General features: G+C 37.7%; 1 protein-coding gene across 1 annotated transcript in view; it reads right to left on the bottom strand.

The window, feature by feature from the left end:
• LOC131371189 (myomegalin-like) overlaps positions 1-17,421 on the bottom strand; it is a 63,191-nt gene that overhangs the window by 45,132 nt on the left and 638 nt on the right. Inside the window, exons 2-4 of the mRNA XM_058419033.1 lie at positions 11,782-11,837; positions 11,534-11,601; positions 7,059-7,169 (exon numbers count right to left, since the gene is read on the bottom strand). Of these exons, the coding sequence (XP_058275016.1) occupies positions 7,059-7,169; positions 11,534-11,601; positions 11,782-11,837 (235 nt within the window). The remainder of the gene's footprint in view (positions 1-7,058; positions 7,170-11,533; positions 11,602-11,781; positions 11,838-17,421) is intronic.

The raw sequence follows: 17,421 nt of genomic DNA on the forward strand, positions 1-17,421 counted from the left end.
AACTTATAATAATGAAAGACATTAAAGAGTTAGCATTGACTATTTAGTCCTACAGTAAGGACTTTCACTTGCCTTCGTGATCACATGTATATACAAATACATACAAATTATAATGAGAGCTTATGCAAATAGGCTGATTTTTAAACAGAGAACGCAAGGCAACATAAATAAATAAATGTGTGTGTGTGTGTTTGTGTTGTGCAATTGGGTTAACAGGGAGAGACCAGAGCAGCAAAGCAAATGAGATTTGTGTAGTGTGAGAGAATTGTGGCTGTGTGGATGAAACTGAGAACTTTTCACACTCGACATGAGAAAGAGGAAGCCGTGCTGAGCAAACACTTTCTGCCTTAATGACTCTTCACAAGGGAAGGCATGCATGCACTGCAGAAACAGGAGATATGAGCAGTAGTTTACACGGCTTGTGTCTGAGAACAGGGTCTGTTCACTTCTGTTTTATTTTCTTGATTATTATATTTTTAAAGCATTTTTAAGCAGCGCTGCTGAGTCCTTGATTCTGGTTGATCAGACAATGTTGATTAGATCAGATGTACACTATATTGCCAAAAGTTTTGGGATGTCTGTCTTTACATGCACATGAATTTAATATAGAGCTGGCCCACCCTTTGCAGCTATAACAGCTTCAACTCTTCTGTAAAGGCTCTCCACATGGTTTAGGAGTGTGTTAATGGGAATTTTTTGACCATTCCTCTAGAGGTGCATTTGTGAGGTCAGGCACAGTCTCCGCTCTAATTCATCCCAAAGGTGTTCTATCAGGTTGAGGTCAGGACTCTGTGCAGGCCAGTCAAGTTCCTCCACACCAAACTCGCTCATCCATGTCTTTATGGACCTTGCTTTGTGCACTGGTGTGCAGTCATGTTGGAACAGGAAGGGGTCATCCCCAAACGGTTCCCACAAAGTTGGGAGCATGAAATTGTCCAAAATGTCTTGGTATGAAGCTGAAGCATTAACAGTTCCTTTCACTGAATCTAAGAGGCCAAGCCCAACCCCTAAAAAACAACACCTGAAATCAATGATGTCCCAAAACTTTTGGCAATATAGTGTATTTTTATGTTTTTGTTCATTTCAATAACCCTGGTATACGTAAGACTATATATATATATATAATTGAGTACATCAGTGTATAGAGTTGTGTGTATAGACTATGGTCCTTCAATAATATGGTTATGTGTTATTTGTGAGAGTGTGTGTGTGTGTATGAGCGTGTGTGGTCTGCTCAACTCAAGCTGGTGATTAAGCAGAGTGGAGTTAACGGAAAGCTGGGGCATCTTTCACTGCTGTCACGCAGGATATATTTAGCACAGAGAAATGTGGTGCTGGCACTGACTGAGAACCGGACCTCGACAGCTGCTGTCCACTTACCTGCTTTTAAAACACACACTCACCAGGCGGGCAATTGCATGAACCGAATGCAATCACATCACATCCAGGCAACCACATACTAATACTGTATATTTAGTCTTCTTTCCAGTATTGCTGCTTAGTCAGTGTGTCCTTGGACATAAACTGAGTTCATATCCAGGAAATCTGACACCAGTTGAGGAAAAAGTGTCATTAATAGGTGAACTGAGGCTGAGCTGAAATGCAGGACATTACAGTACACGGGGTCGACTGAAAGCACAGAGCGTAATATGAGAGGAGAGGGTGTATGGGCAGAAGAGCAGAAGGGTGAGGTTGATGGTGTTTACTGCTGCTGACCTTCAGGAGAACTCTGGCAGTGCCACACACACATTCCTGTGTACATATTCAACACACTCACACACAAATTGTCACGCACATAGTGAGCAATGTGTATTTTATACACAGACGTGCACACACACACACTTGTCTTTGTCTTAATATCCATCCATTTTAAATAAAAGCAATTTGTGGGAACCATCCACAAGTACCCACAAGGTCTAATCTCTCCAGTGTTTTTATTCTTGCATGGATAGTTGAACCCTCCACACCACACACACACACACACACACACGATATTGTATACATCTTTCTACCTATATGTTCCACATACAATTCCTATTATTTATTATTATTATTATAATTCCTATTATAATCTAGACCTAACCTTCATCTCAGTTCCCAGGATATAATTTCACAGCTGCATAATAAGCCCTTTCTACATGGTCAATACTAAAGCTATATATAAAGCTAGGACATTTTGTTCCAGGCATCTCGCAGAAACAAAGCAAACATATTGTACTAGATGACCACTAAGGTACAATCGATTGAAAGGTTCCTGCTTGGTAAAATGCCATACTGGTCTCGTACAAAGATGTTCTCCTAACGCAAGAATTTATTACCCACTCTTAAACCTGAACACACTCATCCTTAAAGACCCTTGAAATGCATCTTAAGAGACACTTCTTATACCATCTCGATGATATTCATAAGATTTGATATGGTGCACTCTTCAAAATATTAAATTAAAGCCACACACACCCACACATACACACACACACACGCACACACACACACTGCTGTTTACGTCCCTCTGCCCATAGAGACAGAACTCATTTTAAAACACTTCTGGATGGTGAAATGAGAGCCTGTGATTACTTGCTGAGGGACGGGGGTCAAAAGCAGGGCCATCCATATTCAGTAACTCAAATCATACTGAGCAGGCAGAGGACTAAGCCCCCCCCACCGAATACGAGCTCTATAGCACATCCTTAAGCTAAACACTTAGGAAGACGGACCGTCAGTGATTCTGTTTTCCTTCTACAAGATTAACCAAGTTGTATAAACTTGTTGCAACCATAAGGCTGGTTAAAAAATTTCAAGATAATTTTTATTTTAATTATCCATAAAAATAATCAAAAACAACTTAATATTTCACAAATATATGATTACGAAGCCTATTTTTAGATGTTGAATCATTTCAAGTTCATTGTATCGGCAGTAAACCTCACTTATTGCTGGAAACAAAATGATTTGCCAACAATTTAAGAATATTCTATTGAATAAATGGACTAAATATGGATAGCATTCAGCTTGATTGTCTTTTAATTCCTGTGTAATAATCTTTAAATTATAAGTAATCAGTAATATCCTTTTTCTTTATTTATCATATAATTACTTTGCAGATAGGGCTATTACATTATATCTAATTTAAGTTATTATTATTATTATTATTTTAAAGCAACATTTATAACATACAGGTCATCAGAAAACTAATAAATCAGAATTAAATCAATAAGTTGCCAAACCAGGAAATTAAACTATATGGAATAGAGAGAGAGAGAGGTTGTGATTAATCGCAGTAGAATATATAAGAGTATATTAATATTAATATAAACACTGACATAGCAGGAGACTATGAGCAATAAACTGAAAAAAGCCAAATATTGTGAACCTGATCAAAACTGGATTCAAGCTGCAAGTTTATGGAAATGATAAATAAATGCTCGTCTGTTAAAGTTACAGAAATAGAAGAAAGGTAGAAACGTACAGCAAGCAATTTTTCCAAATCGAATGAAAGCTAGCAAAAGCCAACTGTAAAGGAATATCTCATTTGACGTTTACAGTCCATTCTGGTGAAGGGGTTTTATTTCCCGAGCATTTTTAAAAGAAAACAAATGTACACACTTCATCTTCAACACCTCATATCATCTTTTACATTCTGATAAACTCATCTACACTGACTGAATGTTCTGTGTAAATCCTATGCGATAAATAAATACCGTAAATCTGTGTGAACCTTAAACGCCTGGCTTACCATGTAAGAGGTAAAATGAATGGATTATACCACATCAAGCACTGCTACTCTAATCCCCCTGCCTTAAAGCCTTGTTATAGTGCTTATGTGCATGAATGGCATTGATATTTCCGTTCAGTTGAAAGGACAAGATGGAGTAAACGTAGATAAGACGTCTGTGCGGATAAGAGCAGGACATGCTCTTTAACACGGATTACAGGAGATGTACCGGGATTTTGTGAGGCTTAATGATAGATGATACAGATGTCAGAAGAGTGGAGACAATTTCTGTCATGTATGGCTTTGTCTGATAATTGGCTCATCTATCAATAAGTTATGTAAGAGAGGACTGTGTACTGGGAAACACACATACACAGACAGCAGCTGCGTACTGGAGTCACCTTGCACTGACCATTGCTAGCTAGACTCGCTGATCCGGACAGGATTACAGTCTGATTGCTCGAGTGGTTAAACTCTGATTAATCAGGCTGAGGTCCAATATTCGGCATATAACACCATATTACTGTGAAACTATCGTCAATACTCTATTAGGAAGGAGGCAGCCTAGGTAGGGAGCAGCGTTTGTACACTCTAGGTATCTAAAAAGAGAGCTTAATTATTTCACAGCACATTAAAATGCTAGTCAAAATGACAGGGACATGAGCCTTTGTTTTTAAAAAAATATATAATTTTATAAGAAGTTACCAGCAGACAGGGAGATTTATACAGCTGTAATGATACACTAAACTCAGATTTTTACTCGATATGTTAAAGAAGTGTCTCATTATAATGCATTTTTTATACAGCAAAAACAAGCTGGTATATGCTAATCTTATTTGGCAAATTCAGCACACGGTAAAATTTCATTGGCTTTCATTTAACCCAAAGTGCTTCCATTCTCCAGACCTTAAGGATTCAAGACAATCTTCCAGTTCCTGCTTGCTGTTTTGCACACGCTAATACGCTAGCTAATATACTAGCCACTCGGCTAACAGCATGTTTAGGAAAAGCATGTGTGTTTTTCTTCTTCTTTTGAAACCCTGAAGCATCTACTGATTCAGGATAAGCTAGTGTGGGCTTTATTAAGTCTAAATTCTTACTACACCTCACCTAGCATCTTTTTTTTTTAATGCTACACAGCCTACGTCTTTAGAAAGTCTGTTGAATATATTGTTTGATACTCAGGTGCATCAAGTGAGTCTCAATACAATACACCATGTAGGAGATTTCCAAGCAGGCTTATTTACAAGTTTTCAGATAACTATTACAGGAAAAAACACCAGACTGCTCAATCATTACTACTACCCACAATTTGGAAAAGCAAAGGAGATGCTGCTAGAGCAGAAGTAGTTCCTGAGTTCCTGCCCAGGGTTTTAAATAGCTTCTGATATCACACCACGAGACAGACGTTTAAAAACAGCTCAGATATCTTTATATGAGCGCAGATCAGAAGTTCTATCACGAACCCAACATATTCATATGCAGTATATAGCTAAGTGTGATTTATAAACTTAACAACCAATCTTAGCTGAACAAAGTAAAGCCTATTTCTGAGCTTTAACAGCTGTCAGTTGTACTATTTGATGTACAAATATGGTTCATATGTGGGCTAGTCCGGGAAAACACTTTGGATGTCACTGTTTTGGCTGAAAAACCTCGATTGACCAAACACGGTCAATGTCAGGCTTTGATCAAGTTGCTTGATTATTAAGTACTACAGTGAGGTTAACATAATCCAAATCAATCCAGTTTATCAGATATCAGCTGTGAAAATGACCATGATGCTCCTGAACACTGAAAAAAAGCAATATGTGGTCAGTCAGATTTAAGAAAAACAAAACGTGTGTCAGGAGTTATTAGGACAGTTCCTTGCCATACCCCTAGGGGGTCCTGGAAAGTGGTTTATTTATTATTGTGTTATTCCTGCGAGGCCAATGACATGCCTTTTCCCAATGTGTTTTCTCACCTCCCCCTTGTTTTCCCTGCTCTATATATGTTTGTCCTGCTGTCTTGGTCAGTGTCAGTCATTATGCTTATATAGGTGTCGACGTAATGGTGTGTGTATGTGTGCCGTAAAGCCGGACGCTGTGTTATCTAGGTTTTTATGTTATAGTCATGTTTTGCTGAGGTTATTTAAGTTTGCATGTCTTAGTTATCGAGATCCGGGTTCGATCCCTAGCCCCCAGCGGCGTCCGTCCCCCACGTGACAATGTGCTTTTATTGCTTATGCTGAACTTAATATAAACAAGTTTCTTAATGACTAGATTGAATGATGTAGAGTGAGTGTGATCATATATTATTAACCAAAAATCACTTACATTGTGAAATCTTGCAAGGATGTTGGTGCTGATGGGAATTATAACTATAGAGTAACATGTAGGCATTTAAACCATACATGGTGCAATAGTGCAGTGGTAACATGTCTGTTCCAAATCACTATTCAGCTGAAGGTTAGAGTCCACTGGGTTTATAAAGCACTTTATCATAAATATCCAGTCAAACCAATCACACAATACACATCATATTCCAGAAATGGAGCACGGTATTCCAAGAGAATTGAGTAATATCTGCTACAAAGATGCAGAAAACATGTGATCTTTTCACCTGATCGCTGACCCCTGCAGTCCGATATAACCGCTCTACCACGCACTAAAGCCTCAGACAGATGAGGAAGCATTATCACTAATGCTGAATTACAAATTTGTGATATATTTACGCCATCCAATCTGATATTTTGATTATTAATTAATAGATCTTTGACGGCTGCTATAAAGAACAACAGTTCCCTGCCTGCATTATGTCATTATTTCAAGGGCAAACAATAACAAATAACAAAGAGTTACTGTTAAATATTCCGAATTTTCCTAAATTAACACAAGAACCTGACCTTATCATACATCATGACTTTCATCTGATGTGACTAGTCATGTTTCTTATTCATATTGTAGAGAAAAGAAACAAAAAATCACAGCCAAACAACCAAACATTTCACAGTTCTGTTGGCTAACACTAGGTGGGAGAAATGTATTTTTTCCACGATGGGCATCACGTCCACATCCCATAATAAGAAGCTGGTAAAAATCTGTGCTGATTAATGGAAACAGCATGAATGTAGATCAGCTGTAATGCTATAAGGAACAATATTACAGGCTAATGCCTTGTACAAGAAAAGATTTCTAGGACTTAATGCAGAAGAGCTTCAGTGACTCTGATTTTGCCTCAGAAGACATCATGCATAAGTTGTGCATTTATTCATTTGTTTCGTTACACGACAGCATGCAGAAAACATCTCTCTGAAATAAGAAAACAATAAATAAATTCCCACATCCACCGTTAGGCCACTCACCGTTCGGTAGACATCATCACTGTTGTTCTCGTACTTCTGCTGGATCCTCTCTTCCAGGAAGTAGATGCGCAGCTTGAGGCTGAAGTTCTCCTTCTTCAGGTCATTGAGGTGCTGTGAGAGAGTGCGGTAACTGTTAGACATGTCCGGTGTGTGTGTTCACCTCGGGGGGCATCGCCTGCCCCCCCGTCACTCTCAGCTCGACGACATCGCGACACACACTAAATACAATAAAAACGACTGTACGGATAAACTGAACTACGGCACGATTGGAGTTTAGACCCCCATTTTGAATCGATACGCATACACACACATTTGGTAAGAATAACACCTAAGAACACACCACACACACACAAAAGAAGGTTGCTAAAGGGCCAGAGAGAAGACCCTCGGTCTTAGAGCTCTGTCCATTGTGCGGTCATAATGTGCTCTGGGGCAGGGAGGGGAAGACTAGGGCTTTTTTTACTCAGGGGGAGGTATCCCAGGAATCTGTGCCTAGCTGAAGGACTGGCCTACAAGATCACAGGCACCAGCAATATGTAAATTGATCACCCGAGAAAGAAAGAGAGACAGAGAGAGAGTGAGCGAGAGAGAGAGAGAGAGAGAGAGAGAGAGAGAAAGAGAGAGAGAGCTATATACACAGTAAAAGAGAAGAGAAGGTGGGAAGATGGATGGTGCAAAATCAAACTAAACCAAAAATTCTCTCTATTTCCTTCACAATGTAAGGAACATTTTAATACATTTCTAACCTTTAGTATACAGAGGATAAGTCAAGAAAGTCAGAGGATATATCATAGAATCATCGAAATGTATTGACAGCAGTGTGCTATGTACTGGATTTGGATTTTAAGCAATACCAAAATCCTGAACTATAAAGACAGAGAACACGGTGAAGGTCAGACCACTTAAGAGGCACTGGTTTAACCCATCTGCTGGGTGGTGAGTGTGTAATGACGATTTGTAACCAGCAGAAAATATGAAACTTGCTCACACGAGAGACTGCTCTGCTATTTCAGAACAGGTGCAGCAGATCTCCCAGAGCTTCCTCTTTTTACTCTTGTGAACCTACAGTAAAGAATATTCAGCCCGGATCCAACAGCTAGTGGTGTCTAGATGCAGGGAATCTCTTACTGAAGCTTTATATACCTCAGACTATATATAAACTAAACGGATGGGTATCATAATGAACGTGTATGTGCCTCGACTCTTCTTACATCGTATGAATGGGGCACAGCTGGAACATCCTGATGGATCAATCCCCAACTCGCAATCATTGATCCTGGAGGAGTATATCTATGTGGTATCTAACGTTCATTGAGAGACTAATGGAGCCATTTTCAGCAGACAGCATCAGCGCCATACACTGATACTCCCTGAGTGTAACACATCAGACTGAGATAAAAGCCTCTACTGACACATGGGGCCTTGGCACCTCAAACCTGCACCAAACAAGTCAATAGCGTTACACCGTTCGAATACGATAAGTGTTTCCTTGGTCTGTTTTCCCAGTCTGATTTGTTTTTCCCATTAATGGTTGGTGTTATACTGGCAAGGCTTCCAGCTCTCACTGGAATCTAGACATTTGGTCAAAACCTACCTACTTTCACATGAATAGGTCTTTTGATTAGCACTGCAGATGACCAGCTACAGACATTTTTCATTTTCTAAGCACTGGTATCAATAAAACAGCTCATCATGCCCCAGAAGTATGTTGTCCTGTTTGAAACCAGAGCCACACAGATTGCATCATTCAAAATCCCTGAAGCTTGTGGCCAGAAAAGTGTAAAGTTTTTAGACAGGTAGCAGCTTATTAGGGCAGAGGCTAATACAGAGGTAACAATGTCTTGTAGATTTTATTACAGTGTACACCGATCAGGCATAACATTATGACCACCTGCCTAATATTGTTTTGGTCCCCCTTTTGCTGCCAAAACAGGCCTGACCCATCATGCACTGTGTATTCTGACACCTTTCTATCAGAACCAGCATTAACTTCTTCAACTTTTTAAGTTTTTCAGCAATTTGAGTAACAGTGACTCGTCTGTTGTATCGGATCACACGGGTCACTCTTCGCTCACCACATGCATCAGTGAGCCTTGGCTGCCCATGGCCCTGTCGCCGGTTCACCACTGTTCCTTCTTTTTGATAGATACTGACCACTGCGGATCGGGAACACCCCACAAGAGCTGCAGTTTTGGAGATGCTCTGATCCAGTCGTCTAAGCCATCACAATTTGGCCCTTGTCAAACTCGCTCAAATCCTTACGCTTTTCCATTTTTCCTGCTTCTAACACATCAACTTTGAGGACAAAATGTTCACTTGCTGCCTAATATATCCCACCCACTAACAGGTGCCATGATGAGGAGATAATCAGTGTTATTCACTTCATCTGTCACTGCTCATAATGTTATACCTGATCTGTGTATAAAACCTCCAAAATAGCCAACCACAAGCAATATATAAAAGAATGAAATAATTTACACTCAAAAAAAGGTGCAACAAAATTAAATCATTTACATGAAAATTTGTGATGGAGGTGAATGGTCTTCCATTTCACCATTTTGCTGCCCTCTACTGGAAAAGAAAACCCTTTTGCACTGCACAATGTCAAGCTTGTTCACTACTGTCTTCAAGTTCTCTGATATAGGTCTTGAAGAACAATATTTTATTCTACTGTATACTTGTAAATGGCTAGAATGTCAGTAAAACTCTCAGATCTGTAATCTAATCTAATCTAATCTAATCCAAATAGAAACGAGAAACTATCATATATGGTTTATTGTTAACTTATGGAGGGCTAAAAAAATTGAAATATAATGTATTAAAATTGAAATATAATGTAAATATAATAATAATAAGGGGATAGTGTTGTATCTGCTATATTATTATATTATATTATATTATATTATATTATATTATATTATATTATATTATATTATATTATATTATATTATATTATATTATATTATATTATATTATATTATATTATATTATATTATATTATATTATATTATATTATATATTGTCTGAGTAGTTGAAAATATCCTAAATTTTAAAGGGTTTGTTTTTTCAACCCATGTAGTAATTTTGCATTAGATAACAGTGATAGATAATCAGCACAGACAGATATATGGCATATATGACATAATCAATTACATTGGATATACATTGTTATCATTTGGTGAAGGTGTTTAAAATTTTAACAGCATGCTGTGCACAAGACAGGCCATTGAGCAGTGACATCATCCAATCAGTTCTCGTCTACCAGGGTCTAAATAATTGATCAGGGCTGAAACGAGTCTCCTTGCACCATGGAGAAAATGACATCATCTGGTCTAGCCTGAGGGAACGTCTATGACGTACACCAATCAGGCATAACATTATGACTACTGAAAGGTCAAGTGAATAAGACTGATTATCTCCTCATCATGGCACCTGTTAGTGGGTGGGATATATTAGGCAGGAAGTGAACATTTTGTCCTCAAAGTTGATGTGTTAGAAGCAGGAAAAATGGACAAGTGTAAGGATTTGAGCGAGTTTGACAAAGGGCCAAATTGTGATGGCTAGACGACTGGATCAGAGCATCTCCAAAACTGCAGCTCTTGTGGGGTGTTCCCGGTCTGCAGTGGTCAGTATCTATCAAAAGTGGTCCAAGGAAGGAACAGTGGTGAACCGGCAACAGATGCACGTGGGAAGTGAAGGCTGTTGCTTAAAAAGTTGAAGAAGTTAATGCTGGTTCTGATAGAGAGGTGTCAGAATACACAGTGCATGACGGGTCAGGGCTGTTGTGGCAGCAAAAGGGGGACCAACACAATATTAGGCAGATGGTCATAATGTTATGCCTGATCGGTGTGAATTCAATGATTTGGAGGGCTGTACCTGAATTCAATGATTTGGAGGGGTGTCCCAAAACTTTTGCCAATATAGTGTACATTTGCATTTAGGCCTGAAGTGAAATACATTCTTACACACGTCCACAGGGTGGCGGCAACCCGAAACTTTCCCGAAAAATAAAGAAACCTGAAAACACACCCAAATTTTTCCTTCAACATTCGGTGCAAAGGTTTTTCCGTCACTTAACCGTTAGGATTCACAGATCTTCCTTCATTATCCTCTAAATAAAAGCTTCACATTTACAGTCAAAATATTATAATTCTGCCAAATGTATTACACTTAATGGAAACCTTAATGTTTTCCTGTTTCACATGTTTCGCATTGTTCACATTTTCAGATGGTAAGACTTTCTTTTAAGATAAATTCTAAACCTGGGACACATATTCCTTTCACTCCCCCCAGAAAACATGGGGGATGCAAAAACTTTTGCACTGTACTGTAAACTGCCTGTGTTCAGAAAATGGCCTTCCATCATAGCGTGTTTAAACATACGGATTGTTTTCATGACTTTATGGAAAAGGGGTTCATTTTAGCTTTAATATTTCTTAATACAAATAAGAATTAAAGAGATCTATGAGGCTGACCTGTTCAAATTCCCTCAGTGTGTGAGCTTGAAGCGGTGGTGCTTTCTCTGCATCATCACTCAGATAATCTGGAAACGGAGAAAAATCGTGAACAGACAGGAAATAGAAATACACACATCAAGAGCGAACAGAGGTGACAGTTTTTATTTCTAAACTCTCTAAGATATAAGATTATATAATCATAATCTTATATCTAGTCTCTAATCGAATTCATTTTCTCTGATACTCTGTATTTGAAAGTTTCTTACCGGTCATGTGACCCGTGTTCCTGCATACATTGCCCTGCTGGTCGACAATGCATTCCCTGAAAACATAAGAAAAGATCAGTGACATATATTTACTTGTGCACATGTCTGTAGAAGCAGGTATTTCCCATATCACTAAGCAGAGGAGTCCTGAAGAAACAAAGAGAATCTTTGCTACTGTTTCACCTACAACAGAAATAAGGACCTGGTTGCACACGTTGCACTTTATGTAGCTAGGACAAACTTTCTGTCCTTAGCTTTGTGTTGTTGTTTCTGTTCTGTTGTTATATGTTGTATTTTGTCTATGTAGCACCAGGGCCCTGGAGAAACGTTGTTTCACTTTACTATATAAGATTGAAATGATGACAAAAGCTTCTTGACTTGTCTTGAACAGAAAGGTTGATCTGCTGCAACAGAAAATTGGTCGTTATATAGTCAGGAGATGCTCTCCGAAGTGGTAGGGTAGGTATCTATCTATCTATCTATCTATCTATCTATCTATCTATCTATCTATCTATGATTAATCACAGTGACACTAGCCAATCATAGGCATCTGTGAGCTCATGTACGTACAAAAGGGCAGATAGTGCTTTTGTCTGAGCAGAGCAGTTTCTTGCTATAAGTGAGACCATCATGATTTTATCATTTACAGCATTTTGCACACGCTCTTATCCAGAGCAACGTATATATTTATTTTATATTTTTATACAACTGAGCACCTAAGAGTTAAGGGCCTTGCTCAAGGGCCCAGAAGCTGTAGCATGGTAGACCTGGGATTCAAACTCACAACCTTCCAAGCACCTTAACCACTGAGCTACCATTTCCCCAAATTTTAAAACAGATATAAAGAAAAAGCAGAGCTTAGGATTATTTGGTGACAAGGTTTGCACATCAGGCAGACTGCAGGGGTGTGAAAGTAAAAGAAACTGCAATTTACACAACTAAATTCAGTAAGTAATGTCAATAAAAAAAATAATGTCACAAATAATAGAAAATAAAAAAAAAAATAGACAAATTAAAAATGAAGATAAAAAATAAAAAACAAACTAAAAAACACACAAATAAATAAATAAATAAATAAATAAATAAATAAATAAATAAATAAATAAGAAAGATATTTTAAAATAATGTTACAAAAAAATCTGTGATCATGAAATGTTCATATCTACCTGGAATGGAAAAATGAAAAGTAACAATCACTGGTAAAAAATAAACAATGATGAATTGCATTTAGCTTTCAAATTTGTTATGCTGCCTTATACACAGCTAGGTCTCGAAGGAAGCACATGTTAGCCCTCTCTGCTTGGTAGCTGTCGTATCACTGGCTGGTTGGAGGTACAGAATATTTATCCTGACAGTACATGAATATTTAACCTGATAATCACTATAATCAGAATCTGATTTGAGTAATGTGAGTGTGTTTCCATCAAATCTAGTCAAAAGGCCTAGCATCTAGCAAAAATCTAGCAAAAACAACCTAATCATGTAGGTGGTCATGTGATCAGTACTTGGTTTGTATCATCCTGTTGGTAAAATCAACAAGTAGGTGCCAGACTGACTGCAATGTTGATGCTTAGAATGTTACTGAATGAACAGTCAGCAGTTAAAAGTGTGAGAAAATACGAATAAGACAATCTAAGTGACAATCAACATTTAAGAACTAAGCGATAATTAACATTTTCTGAGCTCTCGCTACAATTATCAATGAGATAAGAAAATAGGGAAAAAATTCTGGCGAGAGGTCAAGGTATGACAGAAAGAAAAACTAATAAGTGGTTTTTTAGAACTCTATAAAGAGGCTGGATTACAGCTCTACTGATTCAGGTGATCTTTAGAGATCTCTGTATTGTTGTGTTTTCAATAAAGTCTGATTTCTTTGGCACGCTAAACCAATTATCTTTTATAGTATTCATGTTTGATTAGAGCGATTCAGCCAAATCTCTCTTCAATTCACGTGTGTCGAACATGCATACAGCTATGATAGAAAGTAATTACACACATCTTCACTGATGGTAGTTTAAAAGGAAGATCCGCCGCTTGGCAATTTTGCCAATTTAAGTAGTTTTCAGCACAAAAAAAAGCACAAAAATTGCATCGCAAAGGTTGAAAAAAGCAGCTGCAAAATCCATTTCTGGCTGCAAGAAAAATATGTTACAGTCCTGGAGGATTGACAATTAGAGGTAAAAAATAGCTTCATTAGCTGACTAGAGCCAGATTTGGGAAAGGTGTTTAACCAGCTAGCATATTTTTAATTAGAAAATGTGCTAAATCGATTGAATTTTTGACTTATTTCAATAATAACAATCTTTGGTAAGTTGTTTTGTAAATTGTTCAGCACACATGGTCCAATTCTATAACCTGTGTGTGTGTGTGTGTGTCCATATCAATACAAACATAGCTGCCGGATCCAAACATACATAATTTCGTATGTTGTATTGTGGCAAAAAAAAACATTTTCGTCACCAACAAATATATGAATTCTTGTATATATAAGGTTCTGTCTGCCTACATATGTGTTGTATTGAATAGCTTATAATCACAGAATTGTCAAGAAAAACCTTTTACATATATGAATATTTAAGAAAGGCCGGTTTCATTACATCATGCCAAGCCGACTGGGTCATAAACTCATAAAACAGTCCGCTTTTGTGACATGATATGTCCAAACTAATTTTACAAGAAGAGGCCCTACAATAGAGCCGTCATGGGTCACTGTTTTGAAAAAGGTCATATAGTCTGTGTGCAAAAACAGTTTGACTTTCTATAGTTTCTTATCTCATATCTCAAAGATATCAAGAATGTCTGAGCACAACACACATCAGACAATACACAGGTCCGAGACTTCTTTACATAAGGTCCATTCAAAACAATGGTTTGGGCAAATGAACAAAAAAAAAAATCAACAGGAGCTTGTGATGAATTATCTGCTGTTTTATAACAATCCATGTTGCATGGTGGGAATTTGAATAAAAAAAAAGTAGGCTAGATGAAGTAGGTCAGCATCTGGAAGCAGTCGACTCGACTGCCTTATAGAGCGAGGCTTCTAATATCATTACCATGTAGCACTCCAAACACAAGAATGCATCCAGACACGTTGATTAGCAAGCACACTCATGCATAGGCGTTTGTTTTGGTCATATCATTGAAACTCACAGTGCTGTCTGAAAGACAATTGGATTTGAATTAGAAAAGGAATTTTAAGCAATGGCATCCAAAGCATTGCATTTCAGCTGATTATCACAGACTGAGAACTGCATTGTGACACAGCAGTGTGAAACCAGTGGGATGCTGTTTAAAAGCAATAGCAATGATCGCCTGCATGCATACGACTGGATAAAAGACCTATTGAAAAAGTGTGAATCCTGTGTGAAATGTGATCCTGGCCCACATTAACAGTTAACTGAATTGCTCTGACACCTAAAAAAAATGTCAGGAGGTTAATATCCTCAGCTCCCAGAGTGCCTCACTTTAAAATAAATCTCAACAAATCCTCACAGATAAACAGAAAACTGTTCCTGCATGAACAGTTGGAGTTACATTTCTAATAGAAGACGGTTTTAATTCCACAGACTTTAGAATTCTTCCAGTGTAAAAAAAAAAAAAAAATCTACAGACCGCATTATGATCACAGATCAGACACATCAGATATATCAGATTAATATTACAGATCAATATATAAAAATATTTTTATTAATATATTCATATATTAGGCAAAATGAGTAGCGCTATATTGATTTATTGCAGATTTTATTTTTGTTAAAATGGTGATTTTAGACATTTTCATGTTTCAGGATCATTCTAGTTTTATTATATCTGCAGCAAAATTTTTAAGATTTTTTTTTATTGTGAAATGTTTTACATTTTAAATATGCTATAATTATTATTAAAAAATATATTTACTTGTATTAAAAGTTTATTAACCTATCTTATTCATATAATTAGGCGTGAAACTGTCAATAAATTTATTAATTGTTATTATTATTATTAGAAGTAGTATTAGTAGTAGTATTGTTGTTATTGTGTAGTTAGTAATCTTAATTTACGACAACAATAATAATAGTTACGGGAGACAGGCTAAATCATTGAGCCCACTTTAATACATTTACTATACAGTATATACACTATAGTAAAATAAACTCTCCACTTTATTAGTACACCAGTGCATTCATGCAGATGTCTAATCACCCAATCATGTGGCAGCAGTGTAATGCAAAAACAAAAACCTTCAGATACAGGCGAAGAGCTTTTGATTGGCTTTGATAATGGCATGGATATACCAGATGGACTAGACTGAGTATTTCAGAAACTGCTATTAACTCATTTAATCACTCTTTACAAACTTGGCAATCAGGAAAGCATGTCAACTTCCACTGTACTTCATTGCATTGCTATTGCACTGTATTTCACTGCATTGATCAGTATAGTATTGTATATTGCATTGTATTGTACCGTATCTTATTTCACTGCATAATGGTATCATATTGCAGTGCACTGTATTGTATTGTAATGTAGTGTGGAGTAGTATGTAGTAATTGTATTGTATTGTATCATGTTGTACTTTAGGTCAATGAGCTTTTCTGTACTATGTGTGGCACTGCACAAAAAAACTTCTACACCCTTTACCTGGTGAATAAATAATTCAGATTCTGATTTTCAGAATAAATGTTCCCTGATTTAGTTAGAGAACCCTCTTTATTTCAAAAACACATTCATGGCAAAAGATGCTTAGACAAACTGCACCTTTAAAATATGGCCCTGTATATCTGGTCACCTGAGCTTCTGAGTGAACTCATAGTGTCATGTTTAAACAGCTGTATCCCTCGCAAACAGTTGTTAAAACAGTGTCAGGTGGACACAATTGCCAGTGATACACGAAATAACACTTACACTATATTGGCAAATGTTTTGGGACACCTGCCTTTACATGCACATGAATTTAACATAGAGTTGGCCCGCCCTTCTGGGAAGGCTTTCCACAAGGTTTAGGAGTGTGTTTCTCTAGGACCATTTCTCTAGAAGCACATTTCTGTGGTCAGGCACTGATGTTGGACGAGAAGGTCTGGCTCGCAGTCTCCGCTCTAATTCATCCCAAAGGTATTTTATCAGGTTGAGGTCAGGACTCTGTGCAGGCCAGTCAAGTTCATCCACACCAAACTCACTCATCCATGTCTTTATGGACCTTGCTTTGTGCACTGGTGTGCAGTCATGTTGGAACAGGAAGGGGACATCCCCAAACTGTTCCCACAAAATTACTGGGTATGCTGAAGCATTAAGAGTTCCTTTCCCTGGAACTAAGGGAAAAATCCCAACTAATGGGGATTAGAACTAATGGGGCCAAATCCCAACAACACCTGAATTCAATGATTTAGAGGGGTGTCCCAAAACGTCTGCCAATATGTCTAACAAATGTGTAAAAGATCTATTAGCATTTGAGCAGGCTAACTCTTATTTGACTGATTCTTTAAAAAAAGGGCCTCTCATACGCCACCAAGAGTAAGCGACATCGCAGGTAAAAATTCATGCCACACTAACTGTAGTACGCCTACAAAGGGAAGAGAAAGGGATTTAGGATGCGGCGCTTCCTCGTGTGTCACGTGACTCCCTCTGGTCTAACAGCTGGTCTTTACAATCCCTTTAAAAATC

This window comes from Hemibagrus wyckioides, linkage group LG20, assembly GCF_019097595.1.
Source record: "Hemibagrus wyckioides isolate EC202008001 linkage group LG20, SWU_Hwy_1.0, whole genome shotgun sequence".
NCBI classification, from domain to species: Eukaryota; Metazoa; Chordata; class Actinopteri; order Siluriformes; family Bagridae; genus Hemibagrus; species Hemibagrus wyckioides.